The 19,240-nt window shown below is 46.4% G+C and overlaps 1 protein-coding gene across 1 annotated transcript in view; it reads left to right on the top strand.

The window, feature by feature from the left end:
* Positions 1 to 19,240, top strand: part of ERBB4 (erb-b2 receptor tyrosine kinase 4) — a 637,594-nt gene that overhangs the window by 225,494 nt on the left and 392,860 nt on the right. The window contains exon 2 of the mRNA XM_065669823.1: positions 8,934 to 9,085. Coding sequence (XP_065525895.1) covers positions 8,934 to 9,085 — 152 coding nt within the window. The remainder of the gene's footprint in view (positions 1 to 8,933; positions 9,086 to 19,240) is intronic.

Raw genomic sequence — 19,240 nt, 5'->3', positions numbered from 1 at the left:
GACAAAACAGCCCAAATCCTTCCTACTGCTGAGACCTGTAGGGTTTTCCACCACTTTGCCATGGTAGAGAGCCAGGATACACTGTGATGGAGTGAAATGGGTTGTATGAGCCATTGCTGCTGTGCTGGAATGGGACTTGGGAAGGATGAGGGCTGGAAAGCAGGAAGAGCAACATTTGCAAACTCTTAAACCTTCAGTTTGGCACTTTGCTATGCATTTAGCTGCCCAGGAACACATGGCCTTGTATTACTCATGATCATGTATCTGCAGGCTTACTAATCTTGGGAGGTGTTGGTGATGGTCTACACTCTGGTACTTTAAGGGGGTGAGGATTTTGGTTCTTGGCATTAAAATGACTGCTACTGCTAAACCCAGGACAGAGTTAGATTCACAAGCTTGATTTTTGGGTGCTGCACTCAAGTAGCTGAACTGGAGAGTTGTGCAGAAATAGTTGGTATGTGGTGGCCCTCACCAGCAACAGGGTGAGTGATTCCTCCGTGTGATGGTTTAGAGCAGCAGAAGCCACATCTTCACGGACTAACTTGCACTCTGGAGTGGTGTGTAATGTCTGTCAGTTGGAAAAGGGGTGATGGTGATGCTCATAATCATACTGGGAGACCCAATAAGGAGGCCAAACTGGGAAACTGGTAAAAGAGAGAGGTCCTGCCAGTGCTCAGGAGTTGATGTTGTATTTCAGAGCTATTTGAGAACCTTTTCCCTGTCTCAAAATGAGGCTTTACTAATTCTCCCTCAGGCCTCACTGACCTAAGGCAGGTGCTGGAAGCAGACACCACTCAAATCTATCTTAGATAACATTGATTAATTGCTTGTTTAGGTTCTGTACTTCATTGAGAACTCTATTGCAAATGCTGAAGGCATTTCAGTAAGGTGGGTTATTAGTTGCATCCTGCACCCAGTAAGCAAATCCAGCATCCTTCTAAGCTACCATGTGTACAAGTGGCCAGAAGAGAAACCTTTAAATGCTTTTCTATCATAACTTGTGTTCTGGTCATTTGCCAGTTTGACCATGGGATCCAGCAAGCGGCTCCTCAGAGGTGCCTGGTAGGGGTGAGGATGAGCAGCCAGGGCCACGTGTCGCACCCCCTGTCACCTCCATCCCTCGGGTTCCCTGCCAGCTTGGAGGCTTATTCCAGTGCCTCTGTGTTGGAGCGAGTGCTTCCAGATTCACAGCAAGACCTCAAGGAGAGCCAGATGATAGAGCAGATGGCAGATGACTAATTTGGCAAAGTTAGATGAGTGGAAATTGTTTGCTTTAATTGCTTGTCAAGTCCAGTACCTACATTATAGTTAAGAGGCAACTATTTACCCTCAAAATAGAAAGAAATAAAGGAAGTGTGTGTGTAGGTCTGTGAAGAGTAGGGGGAAAAAGGGAAGAAGTACCCAGAGAAAATAACTTGGTACAAAGGCGTGGCGGGGAAGAACCATTGGTAAAGCTTCTTGTACTAATTTCTGTTGTTGTTTAGTGGTAGCTGTGTGATACAGGTCCTGCAGTACATTTTTCCCATTTCGTCCTTTCCAGTTCCTGTATCATAATATAGATATGACAAGCCTAAAAGAGAAACAATGCTGGAAATACTGGCATAAAGCAAGCAGATGACAATGGCTTGACATGGTCAGCACAGGCAATTATCCTTGAAATGTCACAGTATAGATCTAGCCAACGTCTGATCCTGTTTTCTGGTAGCTATGAACAGGAATGCTACATGGGTAAAATATGCTGTGCAGCATCCACCAAACAGATTTTGAAGAGCTCAGTGCAAGGAGAGGGTGCCATCAGCACCAAGAAGTGTTATCACGCATAACTTTGATGAAGTTGCAATCACTGTCAGCCTTTACTGTGCCTATTTGTGTTTACGAGATTGGGAAAGAGCTTCCCTTTGTAGGTGACATTTGATCAGCCTCTACTGGAGGTGGGACTACCCTGATAATACACATCCCTGCCACTTCCCTGGAAGTGCTGGGAAGCTTTTACAATGGCATACGAAATGATATTTGGGAGTTTAGTGAGCACATTTTAGGGAATTAATGCTTTTTGTCCCTGATGCTATCAACCCAGGGACCTCTTCTGGGTAGAAAGAGTTGAAAGGCTGTAGAAGTGTTTTAGAGTGTCCTTTTAAGTATGGATAAAAATCAGACAATCCTAGAATGGTTTGGGTTGTAAATGGCGTTAGGATCATCCAGTTCCAACCCCTGCCACGGGCAGGGACACCTTCCACTAGAGCAGGGTGCTCCAAGCCCCGGTGTCCAACTTGGCCTTGAACACTGCCAGGGATGGGGCAGCCACAGCTTCTCCGGGCACGCTGTGCCAGTGCCTCACCACCCTGTTCCAGTGCTTCACTGTGTATGGCCTTATCATTATAGCTCCTATTTTTAATTTTATTTAGGATTGTGCAGAGCTTAACTTGGGAACCCATATAACCCACAGCACTCTCAGGCTCGTGTTTCTGCGTTGTTTGCACATTTGCCTGCAGGCAGAAGGGATTAAAGCCATGATATTGTGACTCACAGGCACTGTGGGCCGGCCTGTCCTGTGTCGCCTCATCCTAATGACATCCCTGACAGCCTGAACCGTGGCTGGATGGCAATGCTGATCTTCTCAGGGCCTCACAGCTGTCCAGGGGGTTCATGGTACTCAGGTTGATTGCATGCAACCGGATTCAAATGGGATGGTAATTTCTAGTGGAGAGCAGACCTCATGAAAGGAAAACACTTGTGCCAGCTGAGCTTTTAATTAGGAGTACAGAGAAAATGATGCTCTCCTTCATGCCAGTCTCTCACCTAGGGAAAGCAAGCCTCCAATTTTCAAACACTCTCCAAAACCACTGGGTTTACAGGAGAGTGGCTGGTGACCTCCAGGAGTGTTTTGTCTTCTCCCGGGAGCCATCTCCAAGGCAGGAAGTGCTGGTGGTCCCTCCCTTTGTTAGGACATGCCTAATTGCAAGGAAATTCAGGGCTTTGGCAGCTTATTCAAGGAAAGCTGTGAAATAATAATGAAAGGATTAAAAGTGTGTTTTCCCCCTTCTTCTGCCTGTGTACGTGACAGGGTGCCCGGGCTGTTGCTGAGAGCGTGGAGCATAATGAAATGAATAGGAATTGCTGTGGCATTCCTGGTAATTAGTTGTTCCTTAAGAGGCTCGAGTATTTCCCCTCGTCTGGGGGTCTTAACAGATTACCACAAGTGTTTGCAATTATTAATACACAGTTATATGAGCTGCCTTTCAAGAAACCCTGATGCCTGTAAACCCACTGCTAGTTCAGTAAATAAGTAGGAAGTATGGGAAGAGAATGTGTTAGAAAGAGATACTCCCTGTTGTTGGGCTTGTCCTGTCTGGGATGAAGGAAGGTGGATTCTCCTTTCATAAACAGGGTGCTGAAACCAGTCTGAGAGGTTAGGCCTCCTCTTGTGTTTCTGGCCCATGGGCAAAGCAATCAATGGAGGGAGGTTGTGCTGCTTTCAGGTGGGAGATGGTGCAGGGCAGATGTGCCATTCTCCTGTGTCCTTGCCAAAGAGATAATAACAAATGTTTTATTGTTCAGGAGAATATATCCAGATGCTTGAGATAACTCCCTTTGTGTTGGCAAAAAGGATGCCTCATTGCTGCTTGTCTGAATGTGCTGGGGGAGAGGAGTGAGACAGCAATGCTTCAGGTGGGGGTGACCGTGCCAGACATGATGGGATTCATACTTCCCAAATCTCCACATCTGGAGAAGGGTTAAATAAGAAAGGAAACAAGTTGACCTTCTTCCAAAAGTTAGTTCAGCTGAGCTGGGAGGATTATAAAATCCTTTAGAAACAGAACTAGATGGAGTCAAATGTGATTTCTTAATTTAATGTATAGATTTATCACCAACAGAGCAGAGCAAAATAGCGGCCTAAAAACCAGAAGCTAAAGGACACTTTTAAATGCCTCCATTATTTTTTACCTTTGAGTGAGCATCCGAATGATTTGGCTTTGTTATGAAAAATAATGTCAATGGGAAATTAATTTCCAAGTCATGTGCATGAATATTGATGAAAAACATAAATTCAATTCAATGCTCATGATTATTACTGCTGTAATTGGGGCCATTAGGAGCTGAAGCTCTGTCATTTTCAGTAGCTGATACTAAGCAAACAACTGAAAGTGAGGCATGAATGTGAGTAATGCCTGAAATCCACTCTTGTGATGGCCAAGCAGTGCTCTGCCCCAGCACCCTGTGCTTGGGGTATAGGTAAGAGGTGGCTGTGGGCTGGCAGCCTGGCTGGTGGCTCTCGCCTCTAGTTTGGAGCTTCCCAGATGGAGAAGATGCACATCCTTCAGCTTTGGGATAGCACAAGTGGTGGATATATCTCTGTGCACCTACATGTGTGTGTACAACAATACTCTCTGAGCCTTGTTGCCACAATGTGGAAAGAGATGGAATGGCCAAGCTGTGTTGGTGGAGAGATGTGTTTGAGAGCTTCATGGTGTGGTGGTAGCCTGGTAGAGGCTGGCAGTCAACAGCTCGCTGGGGTTTCCATCAGGGGAAACGTAAGGGAACGTCAGATCTTCCTGGGCGTGTATTGGAATAGCACTGAAGGCTTCCCCTCACTGAGACATCCCTGTAAGGCCTCCTGAGCAAGGTGAGAGCAAATGTGCTCAGAGATGCTCAACAGTGAGAGAAGCTGCTGCTTTTTTGACCTCTGTCAAAGGCTGGGGAGTTAGTATTTTTAACTAACCAGGAGAGGTTGTGCTACAGGGACTGATTTTAGCATGGAACCTGTCTTTTCTTGCTGCTTATTGGTTTCTGGGGCTGTCTAAAATAATGTACAGCAAAGTGCTTTGAAGAGACTCTATGAAATATAGATTATGGTGGTTTTGCATGGCATGACAAGGAAATGCATTTTGTTGTGCTCATGTTGATGCGTGTATACGGTTGGAGCATCCCTGAAAATACATATTTTCATATGTTTATGTAATTTTGGTGCTTTAAAGAGCTCCTACAGCACGTGGATTCTTTTTGTTATTCCAGGGAAGGATCAGAAGGATGAGGGGGATATGCTTGTGCTCTGTGTTGAGCTCAAGGGCTGAGGGTCTGGGCATCCCTCTCAACTCCCTTTAGTGCTTCTGAACTGTTTTGGCAAATCAGACCCAGATTGATTATTTTTGCCCTGGAGGAGCTGGGAATTTCCTCCTGTGGCTCAAAATCGGGGCATAAAACTTAGTTAACTCCCAGTTCACAGCCTGCTTTCTGGCTTGTGTCCCTCCTAGGTTTGGCTTCCTGGCGTGTGTAGGCACCTTTGTAATTGTACATGGCAACAGCATTTCTCCTTCATGGCAGGGATGGCTTTTTACCCTATTAGTTCTATTTTGCCTTTACAAAACCACCACCAGCATATCTAATCTCTCTGGTTTAAAAGACTCTCTGGGAAGAATGGAGGTGCTGTCCCAGCTCTGTCCTCCTGCAAGTGACAACTGTGATCTCATTTCCTTCTCTTAAATACTCCTCTAGTTTTCTCTTTTGTATTTAGAACCTGGCATAATTATTAGGTGCATCAAAAGTACATGCTCAAAATCCGTGCTGCAAAGCTGAGGCACAGAGAGATTAATGGTTTAGTATAGTAATGGATTATTGAAGATCCATGGTTATATTCAAGGTCACGTTGGGACTTCAACTTGTTCTGCAGGTCAGGGTGCTCTCCTGCTCCGAGTACTGTTTGGGTTGGGTACCTGTGGCAGTGCTGTACCCCTACATTGTTGTAGGATGCTCTTACTTTTGGTATAGGACTTTGAGGCAATCTGTAACCAGGTTTTTTTTTGTTGAGGGGAGACGACCTGTCAGGACAGCCCAGAGCTGTAAAAGCTGAGCCAGGCCATGCCGTGGCTGAGAGGATTGACACTGGACAGTGACTTTCCCTCGTTTCCCAGATTTTGTGGTATAGCAGGCTGGGAGGAGGCACATTGCATGGACCTTTTGCCATGTACCAGCCAGGTCCAGGGGTCTTGAACAAGGAGATGTTTTGTGTAACAGAGGACCAGAAGGAATTCTTTTTGTAAGACACAAATAAAATGCTTGGAATTATGAGATAAATTTAAAGGATCAACGTGATCCTCTAAATTTGCTTTTAAGATTTTATTTATCTGAAAGAATTGATTTCCACAGCAATATCCAAAGCTGAGAGGAGTTACTTCAATAGTTTGGTGGTACAAAATTAACCTCGCTTGGATAAAACTTGGAGCCCTGATTTACATGTAGGCTGGCTTCACCCCCATTGAATCCTCTTGCAAGATCAGGCTCCAGGTGTTCTTCCTCCTTATGAAAACTAAGAGCTGAATTAGCTTGCAAGAAACGTTTAATGGGTGTGAAATGTGGAACAGCAGTGTTGCAGTGTATAGCTTTATTAGCCGAGCTGTTGGAATTGTCTTCCGAGCTTTGTTGATCCTCACTGCTGATTGTGAAATGGAACAGAAATTATTTATTAGTCCTCTGGAGCCTTAAGACAGAATAATACTTACGCGTCTGGAAACACAGTCAATCTTATTGTTATAGATGCTGCCACATTTAAGGAAGGAGCAAATAAGCTGGCTTGGTAATTGGTAGCAAACAGTTTTAGGAGGCTTCTGGCAGGGACAGGCATGGAAGGGTGGAGGTGCTTGTACATCACATCCCGAATTGTTCCAAATAAAGCCCTAAAGGTGAGCTAGGACAGAGCTTTGCATTTCAAAAAGAGAGATGCACCATTGGTAGCAGCAGTGGTTAATCCTTCCAGGTGTCCAACAGAGCTACCTCTGGTCCCAGTGGGACCATCTCTTTCCCTCTTGGGAATCCCCCAAAATGGCTATTAAAAATACTATCAATGAAAACCTTTAGATGTTTTTACTCGTTGTGTGTTTTACTCTAAGGGGGAGGGTTTTATTAGTAACATTTCAAACTGGGATGGTTGTGCCTTGAATTAAGCCTGAAAATGAGATGGTAGTTTTTCTTTAAAACCGGAGCAAAACAGCCAGTTCCGGGTTTCTGCAATGCAGTGCAATGAGTAGATGTCGACCACATCAAGCTCTTAAACTTAGTGAGGACGTTGACATTTTAATTCTACCAGGTCACAGAAAGAAATCAGAAAATTACTTCCCTTACAATAGACTCATAAAATGGTTTGGGCTGGAAAGGACCTTAAGATCATTCAGGTCCAACCCCCTGCCAACTGGGGTAAGCAGACTAAATGTAGTCAGACAGTCCTGTACAGTGCCTGTTCACTTTGGTCCATGCTAAATGAAACGCAAAACCTGAAAAAGATCTGATAAATGATAAAGCCTTTATCCTGTGCACAGCTTGCAATGAAACCAGCCCCTTCCCTCCTTCCTGCTGTGGTTCAGGAGGACAAGATTTCTGCTCCCATTAGGTTTGGGTTGGAGAGAACATTAAGCTCATCCAGTTCCAACTCCCTGCCATGGTCAGGGGCACCTTCTACTGGAACAGGTTGCTCCAAGCTCTGTCCAACCTGGCCTTGAACACTGCCAGGGATGGGGCAGCCACAGCTTCTCTGGGCACCCTGTGCCAGCGCCTCAGCACCCTCACAGGGAAGAGCTTCTGCCTCATCTCCAACCTGAACTTCCCCTGTTTCAGTTTAAACCCATTCACTCTTGTCCTAATGCTGCAGTCCCTGATGAAGAGATGAGAATTATTCCCCATTTCTGGTGGTGGTGTAGTAAGGAATCAGTCAGTAATAGTACTCAAAAAGCTTATTGCTTTTGATATTTAGAAAAGGCCCTGCATCATTCAAAAGAGCATATTTTAGCCAATTTTAGTGATTATGCCTCCAGTCATGGAGAGTTTTGTTTGTATTGATCTCATCCAAGAATGGGAATGGCTCCTGAAATGCTATTCTGGTCCAGCTCATGGTTTGTGTAATACAGTGCCAATTTAAAAAAGCTTGGATATATTCAGGTTAATTTGGTCATAGAGGAGAGCAACCCAAAAACTGAAGAGTAAAAGGGGAAAGAGGAAAAGTAAAAAACAAAAGTAAGAAAGCCTAACCCCATACTTGACCATTTCAATAGCATTGCTGCCCTGGCAGGTTGAGAGCTTGTGTGACAATCTGCGGATGTAAAACGCTGCTTCTGTGATTCTTTCTGCACTGATTTTTGTCAGTGCTTGATGCACAGCAAGCTCATAAACTGAGCTGAGCAACAGCTTGGAACTGGACATCAGAATTGAGAACAGAGTAGAATAGTAAAGGGAATCTTCTAAAAATGAACTGTATTAGGATGGGGTTTCCCATCTCACCTGACATCTCCAATATAGTGTGGTGACTTGTGGAAAGAAGATGTGGATATGGATCTGAAAAGAGGGACATGAAGATGAGCAAAGGGCTGGAGCCAGCTCTGGGAAGAGCTGAGGTCTTAAGTGATGGGAAAACTGATGTTGGGTATGAGCCTTCTGGTCAGGTTGCTCTTGGCTTGTCCAACAGACCTTTCTGAGCATCAGCTGAATAGGGGGAATACTAGGTTGCCCCAGTTAGCTTGCGTTCATTGGTCTCTTCAGCCTATATGTTTTTTGGTCTGTGATGGGAGCATCTCTGTTCAGTGTCTGATTCTGTCACTGTCAGAACTAGTAGGGACCTTGCTGAGGGCTAGGTTTGACAGTTTAGGTGCTGGGGTCACCTAGGTTTGCATTTTGTGCGTTTTCAGCCTTTCAATATGTGGTGGTGAATACCAGCACCTCATCCCATTTGATGTCTTTAAATTGCTGAGATGCTCATGGACCATATTTGTACCTTCCTGTCTCTACTGCTGATATTTAAGTAACTCATGTTGGGGTTTCTTTGCAGCACCCAGTCCTCTGAATATTTCAGGATTTTGTTACAATTACCTGTATGCCTGTATACAAACTTTATTTTCATCTCTGCTTCTTGCCCCACTCATTCTGATTGTTTGCTTTGTGGTTTCTTGCAGTGTGTGCTGGCACCGAGAACAAGCTGAGCTCCCTCTCTGACCTGGAGCAGCAGTATCGGGCCCTGCGCAAGTACTATGAGAACTGTGAGGTAGTGATGGGCAACCTGGAAATCACCAGCATCGAGCACAACCGAGACCTCTCCTTCCTGAGAGTAAGCAGGCTGCCTTATTTCTTCCTCTGTCTTCTGTGTTTAGGGGTCTAGCTTTAAGTGCTGGACAGGAGAAGGCAGGTCTCCTTCCCACCAGCTCCAGTGTGGTATAAGAGGGTAATAAAACATCACATGTGTACAGAGAATGGGCAGTGTCATTGGTGTGGCAGGTACTCTGAGGATGTGTTGTTTAGATTTATCCAGGACTCAGGGGAGAAAGCCATGTCGCTGCATAGGAAAGTGACACCTTGCAGGTCTATGTGTTGCCTGCAGGGTTTAGGAAGGTCAGAGTGTCATGTAGATAAGCACTGGAAGCTTGGAGAAGCTAATCCAAATAAAATGCTGTAGATGGACTGATTGAAAGTCTTAAGCAAGGGGAGGACTCTGGGTAACATTTGTGGAGCTTATAAGAAAAAAGGGGGGAAAAGGTGATTGTTGGAACATCAAACCTTCTTTGTGTAAGAGGCTGGAATTGTGAGCCTAATTGAATCTCCACTATCTAGGGGAAGTCTGTAATAGATGGAGGCTCTCCTGACACTGTGGACCCTCGGTTATGCCACTCTCTCAGCCCTCCTTATATCAAAATCTGAGTAAACATCATGCTTTTGGGTTTGTGAAGGACCATTTTGGTGTGGTTTGCATATTCCCTGTTAACATGGCAACCGGGAGGAGAGAAGGATGAATGCTGAATTAGAAGAATTTAAGCCCATCGTTATCTGATGTTTGAAAACTAGTTATGTTGGAAGAAATACCTCAGTAGAGGAGTGATCCAGTGCACTTAGGTGGGCATCTGAGGATGCTGCAGACATTGTGGCTGCAATATTGAAGGAACTCATATGGGGGCCATTGAAGAGAAGGCAGCCTGTTGCATTCTGCGCTGATCGTACTTTCCAGCTGAAGTCAAGCCATGGCACAGATAAGGGTTTACACTGCTGGTATCATATGGTATTGCTCACGTATACCTCTGCAGAATGCCAATGTCGTGTTCCAAGATGCGTGTCTGTATGGAACTGGCATTTTCCTAACAGGCACGTAGTGGGAGCAGCGATGTTGCAACCTTGGCAGCAGGAAGAGGATGGCAGGAGTCAGCCCAGCAGGTTGTGTTACACTCAGTCACTAGGTTCATGGGTGAAGCTGGTGCTCAATTTCAGTTTGTAAAAACATGAACTTTCCCGTCTGGGTTCTAACAAAGGCAGAGCCAATTCTCCAGCAGCCTGTTTAGCTTTGCTTCACGTTAAATTTGTCAGGGATTTCACAGGATTTCCACTCTATACATTGGCCTATATTTAATCAAGGAGAGCACCAGGCTGCAAAAAGCCCTGCAAGCAAAATTCAGCTACCAGATATGTCTGGAGTAAAGTTTGGGGTGCTAATTGCACTCAGACTAACAGGTTGCCTGTTAATTTGAGCACCGAATGCCTAGGAAGTAAATGCTATCTATACATTTCACAGTTGTAACAGGTGGGGAAAACACATATGCTTGTGCTCTGAAATAGATATAGCCTTGGTGCAGCTGGACTAATGTTTCCCACTGCATTAGACAGGCAGCAGATAGATACTTCCTGTGAGGGCAGAAGCCCCACGCTCAGGCATTGCTGGAGTTTCAGATGCCTCCTGAAGCCATTGAGGGCCATGGCTTGAATTCATCATACCAGTTCTCCTGCTTCGTCTTTCTTTCCTTCTTACGCTGCCACGTTCTTTGTAGAGAGCTGCCATAAGCAGAGTAAAGCATTGGTGGAAAGCGGGCAGTAAAACCAGCAAATGAGAGCAAGAAGAAAGGGCCATGTGTAGTAAATGAAGGTGCCTCAGCCACTTGTGCTTTTTGGTCACAGCTACTGTCACTTCTTTATTAGTTTTATTACTTCTCTTCCCTGTGTCTGTATCGTGGTTTAAACCAATCCACACAGGTCGTCCACTCACCCCCCCTGACCCTCCCCACTCCCGGAGGGATGGGGAGGAGAATCAGGAGAATGTAACTCCTACAGGTTGAGATAAGAGCAGCCCAGTAACTAAGGTATAACACAAATCACTACTGCTACCACCAATGATAATATTGATAAGGGAAAATAACAAGAGAATACGATACCACCGCTGAACGAGTTTGACCCCCCCGAAGAGAGAGTGTGCCCTTCCGGGTAACTCCCAGTTACCTCCCTGGGCATGATGTGCTGTGTTATGGAATACCTCTTTGGCTAGTTTGGGTCAGGTGTCCTGTCTCTGCTTCCTCCCGGCCTCCCCTCGTCCCCGGCAGAGCATGAGACTCACAGAGTCCTTGGCCAGAATAAACATTACTTAACAACAATTAAAAACAGTCGGTGTTATCAGCTCTGTTCCCAGGCTGGAAGTCAAAACACAGAGCTTGGACCAGTTACTAAGAAGGAGCAAAACGGCTCCTGGTAAACCCAGGAGAGTCTGCCCTCTCACAGATGTCTCAGCAAAAGTCAGAACTTGAAGCAAACCCCAGCAAACTGGAAGTCTAGTTAATATGATGAATTGTAGCCGTTAAAACAGAAAACCAAAGAGAGGAGAACGTGTTCTTGGGGAGGCAAATAAGTAAATAAATGCCAGTGTATTTACACCGATGATTTGACATTCATTAGTTAGGCAGTGTTACTTGTTTTATCATTTAAAAGATTGCTTTAATGACCAAATGAAGGTGGCAGATGAGATAAAACAAAAAGAAAAGCTATTTGTGTGTCTCAGACTTAAATGTGATGAGCTTGTTGTGCAAGATAAGGCTCCTCCAGCCTTCTTCACTTTTCCTTAGGCTCTGTTGCAAAACCTGCCCTCTTCCTCCACCAAAGGGGCCTCAGTTGGCAGTGGAAGCAGTTGAAGCACCCCTGGTTTACCTGTACATCCAGCTGATGAGTAGTGTGGCTTTGTAATCTTGCCTGCCTTCTCCTTAGTGCTCAGCTTAGCTGGGCAACTTCTTGCCCCAAGACAGGGGGAAGCCTTAGTGAGCTAGGCATGCTGAGCCTTTTTATCATGCCATAGTAAATGAATACTCTAAATGAATTGAAGTGGAAAAAAAAAAAAACCCACCGTAATTTTATTTACTTTGCAGAGGAACATTAAAAGATCAGCATCCCATTTCTCATATTTATTTAGACATTTATTCCCTAAGTAGATTTGCTTTATGTCTGTGAGTTAGCTCTCTGGATATCTGCTGATTAAGACTAAGAAGGGCTGCCTATCACCTGAATGAAGTGCTCAAACACTTAAACCCCCAGGCCTGCATGTGACTGCATGGCTTTGAGATCATGAGGAGTTTCATTTATGCAAGAAGGGATTGCATGTACCAGTGTTTTTGTCCTAGCTTGTATGTGCACAGGACAAGGGGGACTGGCTTCAAGCTGAGGGATGATAGATTTAGATTAGATATAAGGCAGAAGCTCTTCCCTGTGAGGGTGCTGAGGCACTGGCACAGGGTGCCCGGAGAAGCTGTGGCTGCCCCATCCCTGGCAGTGTTCAAGGGCAGGTTGGACACAGGGGCTTGGAGCACCCTGCTCTAGTAGAAGATGTTCCTGCCCATGGCAGGGGTTGGAACTGGGTGAGCAGTAAGGTCTGTTCCAACCCATATCAGGCTGGGATTCTATGATAAAACATGTCAATGATGGTCGAATTTGAGATCTCCAGGACAGTCAGAAGAGTGTGTAGCAAGCTCACTGCCCTGGACTTCAAAAGCGCAGACTTTGGCCTCTTCAGGAACCTGCTTAGTAAGGTTCCATGGGATATAGCCCTGGAGGGCAGGGGGGCCCAAGACTCTTGGTTGATATTCAAGGATCACCTGCTACAAGCTCAGGAGTGCTGCTTCCCAACTAGAAGGAAGTGCGGCAGAAGGGCCAGGAGACCTCCTTGGATGGATAAGGAGCTGCTGAGGAAAATTCAAAGGAAAAAAGAGGCTTATAAAAAGTGGAAGCAAGGACAGGCGGCCTGGGAAGAGTACAGGGATGTTGTCCGGGAAGCTAGGGACCAGGTTAGGAAGGCTAAGGCCCAGTTAGAATTAAACTGGGCCAGGGATGTTAAGGATAACAGGAAGGGATTCTACAGGTACGTAGCAAACAAAAAACAGACTAGGGACAACACAGGCCCCCTGAGGAAGCTCTTGGGAGAACTGGCTACACAGGATTTGGAGAAGGCTGAGGTTCTGAATGACTTCTTTGCCTCGGTCTTCACTGGCAAAGGCTCCAACTGTACCATCCAAGTCTTAGAAAGTAGATGAAGGGACTGTGAGAATGAAGACCTTGGGCCCACTGTAGGAGAGGATCTGGTTCGAGACCACCTTAAAGACCTGAACGTGCTCAAGTCCATGGGACCTGATGAAATCCATCCGCGGGTCCTGAAGGAGCTGGCGAATGAAGTTGCTAAGCCACTGGCCATCATATTTGAAAAATCATGGCAGTCAGGTGAAGGTCCCTATGACTGGGAAAAGGGAAATATAACCCCCATTGTCAAGAAGGGGAAAATGGAAGACCCGGGGAATTACAGACCAGTCAAGTCTCACCTCTGTGCCTGGTAAAATCTTGGAGCACATTCTCCTGGACAGCATGCTAAGGCACATGAAAAACAACGAAATACTTGGTGACAGCCAGCATGGCTTCACTAAGGGGAAATCCTGCCTGACCAATTTGGTGGCCTTCTATGATGGGGCTACAGAATTGATGGACAAGGGTAAAGCAGTTGATGTCATCTACCTTGACTTGTGCAAAGCGTTTGACACTGTCCCACATGACATCCTTGTCTCTAAATTGGAGAGATATCAATTTGATGGATGGACCACTCAGTGGATAAAGAACTGGCTGGATGGCCACACACAAAGAGTTGTGGTCAATGGCTCGATGTCTGGCTGGAGACCGGTAACGAGTGGTGTCCCTCAGGGATCGGTGTTGGGACCGGTCTTGTTTAACATCTTCATCGCTGACATGGACAGTGGGATTGAGTGCGCCCTCAGCAAGTTTGTCGATGACACCAAGCTGTGTGGTCTGGTTGATATGCTGGAGGGAAGGGATGCCATCCAGAGGGACCTCGACATGCTTGTGAGGTGGGCTGATGCCAGCCTTAGGAAGTTCAGCCATGACAAGTGCAAGGTCCTACACCTGGGTCGGAGCAATCCCAGGCACAGCTACAGATCAGGCAAAGAAGAGATTCAGAGAGGCACTGCAGAGAAGGACTTGAGGGTGCTGGTCGATGAGAATATGAACGTGAGCTGGCTTCAGTTGCACTCGCAGCCCAGAAAGCCAACCGTATCCTGGGCTGCATCAAAAGGAGCGTGACCAGCAGGCCGAAGGAGGTGTTCCTGCCCCTCTACCCTGCTCTTGTGAGACCTCACCTGGAGTATTGTGTGCAGTTCTGGTGTCCTCAACATAAAAAGGACATGGAACTGTTGGAACAAGTCCAGAGGAGGGCCACGAGGTTGATCAGGGGACTGGAGCACCTCTTGTATGAAGATAGGCTGAGAAAGTTGAGGCTGTTCAGCCTGGAGAAGAGAAGGCTGCATGGAGACCTCATAGCAGCCTTCCAGTACCTGAAGGGGGCCTATAGGGATGCTGGGGAGGGTCTCTTCGTCAGGGACTGTAGTGACAGGACAAGGGGTAATGGGTTAAAACTTAAACAGGGGAAGTTTAGATTGGATATAAGGAGGAAATTCTTTCCTGTTAGGGTGGTGAGGCACTGGAATCGGTTGCCCAGGGAGGTTGTGAGTGCTCCGTCCCTGGCAGTGTTCAAGGCCAAGTTGGATGAAGCCTTGTGTGGGATGTTTTAGTGTGAGGTGTCCCTGCCTATGGCAGGGGGGTTGGAACTAGATGATCTTGAGGTCCTTTCCAACCTTAACTATTCTATGATTCTGTGTCTAAGCCCGACTGCTGGGAAAGATGGGATGTTTCTGACAGCAGGCTGATTGCTGGTTTTCTTTGTTATTCTTCTGAGGCTCAAGCTCCCCACAGAAAATTTACACTGGGTTAATTCTATTTGGGGTCCCACCACTGCAAGCTCTGGCAACAAAATAAGGCTTGGGTTAATGCAGCATGTCACTGCTGGAGTAGCATCTGCCTGCCCTGTCCAAGGCAGGCTCTCCACTGGCATTGAGGACAGACACTTACTGTTTGCAAGAGCACGATGGAACTGGGCAGGACAAATAATTGGGTGGAAAACAGACCTCGAGAGCTCCCTTATCCCAGTTGCATGTTAAGACTTAGCCAGCAAGTCAGCAGTGACAGTGGGAAGAGGTCAGGCTTCATCTCCCACTGCTTCCTGACCCACTGGCATCCTTCAGCTAACTGCACAGGCCAGGCTTTTGTGCTAGGACTTGTTCTGTGAAACTAGAGAAGCTGATCAAGCTGGTGCATGTCTTGAGCTGAGATTTATTGCCCTGCTTTGGATTTCCGGAAGAGCACATCTTGATAAAAACGCAGCTCATGGACTGGTTCATATTGCAAACAACTCTTTGGTTGCAGAAGTGGGAAGGTAGTTGAGTTTCACTGACAATTTGTCTTGTGTACAGTTCTTATTTCTTAATAGCATCTCCATAATCATTTTTGAAATGAAATGCACAGTTAGTATACCAGAAAACAATACTCTGCAAACACTCTTGTTCTGTTAAGCACACTTGGGAAACAGGAGTTATCTTTGACTAATCCCCAGCCTTTTAGCAATTCACAGTCAGTAAATTATCTCCTCGTGCCTGGGTTTTATTTAACCATACGGATTATTTATTTTGGAAGACATGATCAAAGTTACATTCTGTTCCCTGCAATCATTCTTCCATATGATTATGAAACTTATTTGTAACTGCAATCAACAGCCTTCAAAAATGATCTACCACCACTTCATACATTCTTCTTTCACTTACTTCTGTGGTGCCTCTGGAGCACCCTCAGCCATGGGCATTAAAAAAATTACCTATTTTTAATTCTGTTTAAAGGTTTTTGGTCTTTTATAGCAAAATGTGTCTAAGCAGACCCTTCTGAAGGCTTCATTGGCAGCGACTCAGGCATGGAAAGAGCCTACACTCTGAATAGATGTGTTGGAAAGGGGAGCACAGACACAGGAGGGTATTGCCTTGTCCAGTTTGCTCAGCAGCTCACTGATGATACTGATGGCTCCTGAAGTCAGCATGGCTCTGCATTCTCTTCTGCAGCAAGATGGTATCTTTATTGCCCAGTGACAGGCTTCAGTGAGGTCCCAGCTCAACAAAAAGAGAGCAGGATGTGTAGTGCCTGTCCTCCAAATGACAGGTTATGGGGCGGCTGTGCCTTTGTGGAGGGAGGATTTCCCCAAAAGTGCAGTCTGAACCTACAGAGCAGGGATGTTTGTGGGCAGGAGAGTAACCTGTGTCCTGTAGCATTTAATTTATTTGTCCCTGGAGTTGCATCAGGAGAGCCTCAGCTGCATGTGTTTTGTCCTTGGCTGGCAAAAAGCAAAGATTTCCAGGTAATTCTAGACCTGGAAATCAAATACATGTATTTATGTATTTGTAATTGGCCTCCCAGTACCTTCCTCATTAGCAAATGAAGCATAAGGAGGTGAATGGTGTGTCAGCAGTGGCATGAGGGGCTGGGCTTTGCATGCCACACAGATCCAGGTGGAAAGAGGACGCCTCCAACTGGCTGTGTAAACCTGCTGAGGGCATCCTGTGCACGTAGCACTAAACACAAGTGCTGTGCTGGATGGGTTACAGGAGACCTGTGGCATTCAGGCCATGCTTCTGGCGTGGACAGGATGTTTTACACTGGCTGTGATCAGGCGCCAACTGTGCTGGATGAACCCGAGCCATGTTCAAAGTGATTTGGATCACAAACGCAGAGGGTGGAGAGGAGCAAAGCCTGACTGCAGAAAGCACATGTAATAGAGCTCTCTTCCAGGACAGCTTCTTCTGTCATTTCCCATTGCTTTTGAAGAAACAGTTGCTGAAAGTATCACCAGTTGTTTAGACCAGTCTCAAAATGGCCAGGGAGTGTTGATTGCCAGGGTGAGGAATGGCATGGATTTGTGGGATCTTCCAGACTTGTCCTGTGTTGGGAAGCAGGTAGTGAAATGGGATGCCTATGAGTAGTTGAATGTAGGCGCTATTAGGATAGTTGGTGCTCCCATTGCCATCATCCACTGATGTGTGGGACAGCACTTGGGTGGTTGATGCCTGGTCCCTGCTATTAAAGACAACACATGCCGCATAGTCTCTAAACATAATCTCATCCCGACCTTACTGCTCCCAGAGCCTCCCAGCTAGTACATAAAAGGCATCTAGTGCTTTCTGGCCTGAAGGTGTTCAGAAGTGTTACATGATTATTGTGCTTCAGTTGTTTATCTGCCTCACATTACACCGATAGACCATCCGTGTCTGTGCAGAACCTCTCTGGTGTAAGGCTCTAGCTGCTGCCGTGCAGTTCCCCTACTAGATGCAATGTGGCAGCACAAGGTGCCTGCTCAAACCTCTTCTTGCTTCCCCCACAAAAAGCTGCCTGTGTGGCCACCAGGCTCCCATCCCTGTTGTTCTGCCAGGGCTTCCCCCTTGCCTGCTTCGGGTCCCTGTGTCCCCTGTGCTGCCGCTACGCCATGGTACCCTCCCACTAAGGCCCTGGTGGAGCTGCAGGACATTGAGGGGTGACCCTGAGCCTTCTCCCACCTCATATGTCCTCCTCACCCTGCCATGACAGCCCTGCTCCCCACACAGCTATTTCTGTCCCTCTCTTGCAGAACCTGTTTTAATGGTGTTTAAAAACCCAGCAGCTTCATCTCTCCAAGCAGCTAATGCTTTGCCTAGGTCCTCACAGCCAGTTTCTAACTCGGGTTTTATACTCCTGATAGCCCTACTCTGTTATTCTTATAGCTGTCCTGGGCATTGCAACAGGCAGAATAACTGGGCTAGGAGGCTTCTTCCTCTCTCATACACAATACCAACCTCCTCTCCCTAAAATAAACTGGAAAACCCACTTGTGCAACCTCTCTTTCCCCTCTCCTTTTCCTACTGGCAATGCACCACCACCAAGCAGCCTGGATCAGCTCTGCAATGGAGTTTGAGCTTTGCTTTCAACTGAGAGTAACTTAAAGGCTCTGCAAGCTGGTACTCTTCTGTTTGAATTACATTTTTAGCTTCTGCAAAACAAACATAGAAGAGAATTAATACACAATTAATCTTCAAGCTGGATTTGCCAAGCTGTAACCAAATATATGTACATTAGCTATTGCCCCATTAATTTAGCAATTATTTTTGGTGGCTCTATATGAAAGATACAGTTTGAAAGAACCACTTGGGTTTAGGAGGAGAGTCGTGTGCTGCACAAATGCAGGCTCCAGTTTTGGCACGGGGATGGACTGTGAAGTGGCTCTTTGTGTCTGTGTGTGCCAGGGGCTGTACAGCACCCCCAAGGAAGCATTTGTATGAGGAGGGCTGCAGATGATGCCCTTTTCCAGGGGAGCCTGGGTGCTGCCAAAGCTGTTGGGGGCAATAGAAGCTTCATTCCCTTGTGTCCATGTCCCTGTGATAGATTTGCTGTATAAAACACATGCTGTCATCTGTGTGGAGCAACTAGTAGGTAGTGTGAATAGGCCCTTCACTGACACATGTGCACCCACTATGGGGGGTTGGGAGAGGCTCTCCCAATGGGGCTCTGGGAGGATGAGGGGATGGATCCCAATGTCAGGCTTTGTTTTCCCCTTCTCTTGGGTTGGCTGCAGCCAAGAGCTCCCCCAGCTCTCCCCCAGCCTTTGCCTGTGTTCCTTTCGGCTGGAGGGAGCATCCTGCAGCTGTGTCACATGTGGAAAAGATGAGAGGTAAAGATTTGAAGTCCAGAATGATTAAGGAGTCTCTTTAAATTGTCTTTTAGCATTTTCCTTTCAACTTCTATTGTATGGGAAGCACCCCACCTCCAGCCACCTGGGAAGCATGTCTGATTCATGTGCATGGCAGCAGTAGCAATTCTGGAGCAGGAGAGAGATGAAAGAAGTTTGGCTTAAATTATTTAGAGTAACGCAGACCCGTGCACATGCTGGAGATCAGTAATGCCTTTTTCACTTGCTCTCCTGCTCACGTGGTTGAAGTAAAGCTGCCCTTTGTTAGGCAGAGCAAAGCCGCCCCAGTGCTCAGGAGCTGTTCCTCATGATGTGAGGTGGGATCTGTCCTTCTCAATGGTCCTGCTAATCCTCAGGAGCCCTTCTGGCAGC

This window comes from Lathamus discolor, chromosome 3, assembly GCF_037157495.1.
Source record: "Lathamus discolor isolate bLatDis1 chromosome 3, bLatDis1.hap1, whole genome shotgun sequence".
In the NCBI taxonomy this organism is placed as follows: Eukaryota; Metazoa; Chordata; class Aves; order Psittaciformes; family Psittacidae; genus Lathamus; species Lathamus discolor.
Note: the sequence above shows the minus strand (reverse complement) of the source record. Positions and strands in the feature narration are given on the sequence as shown.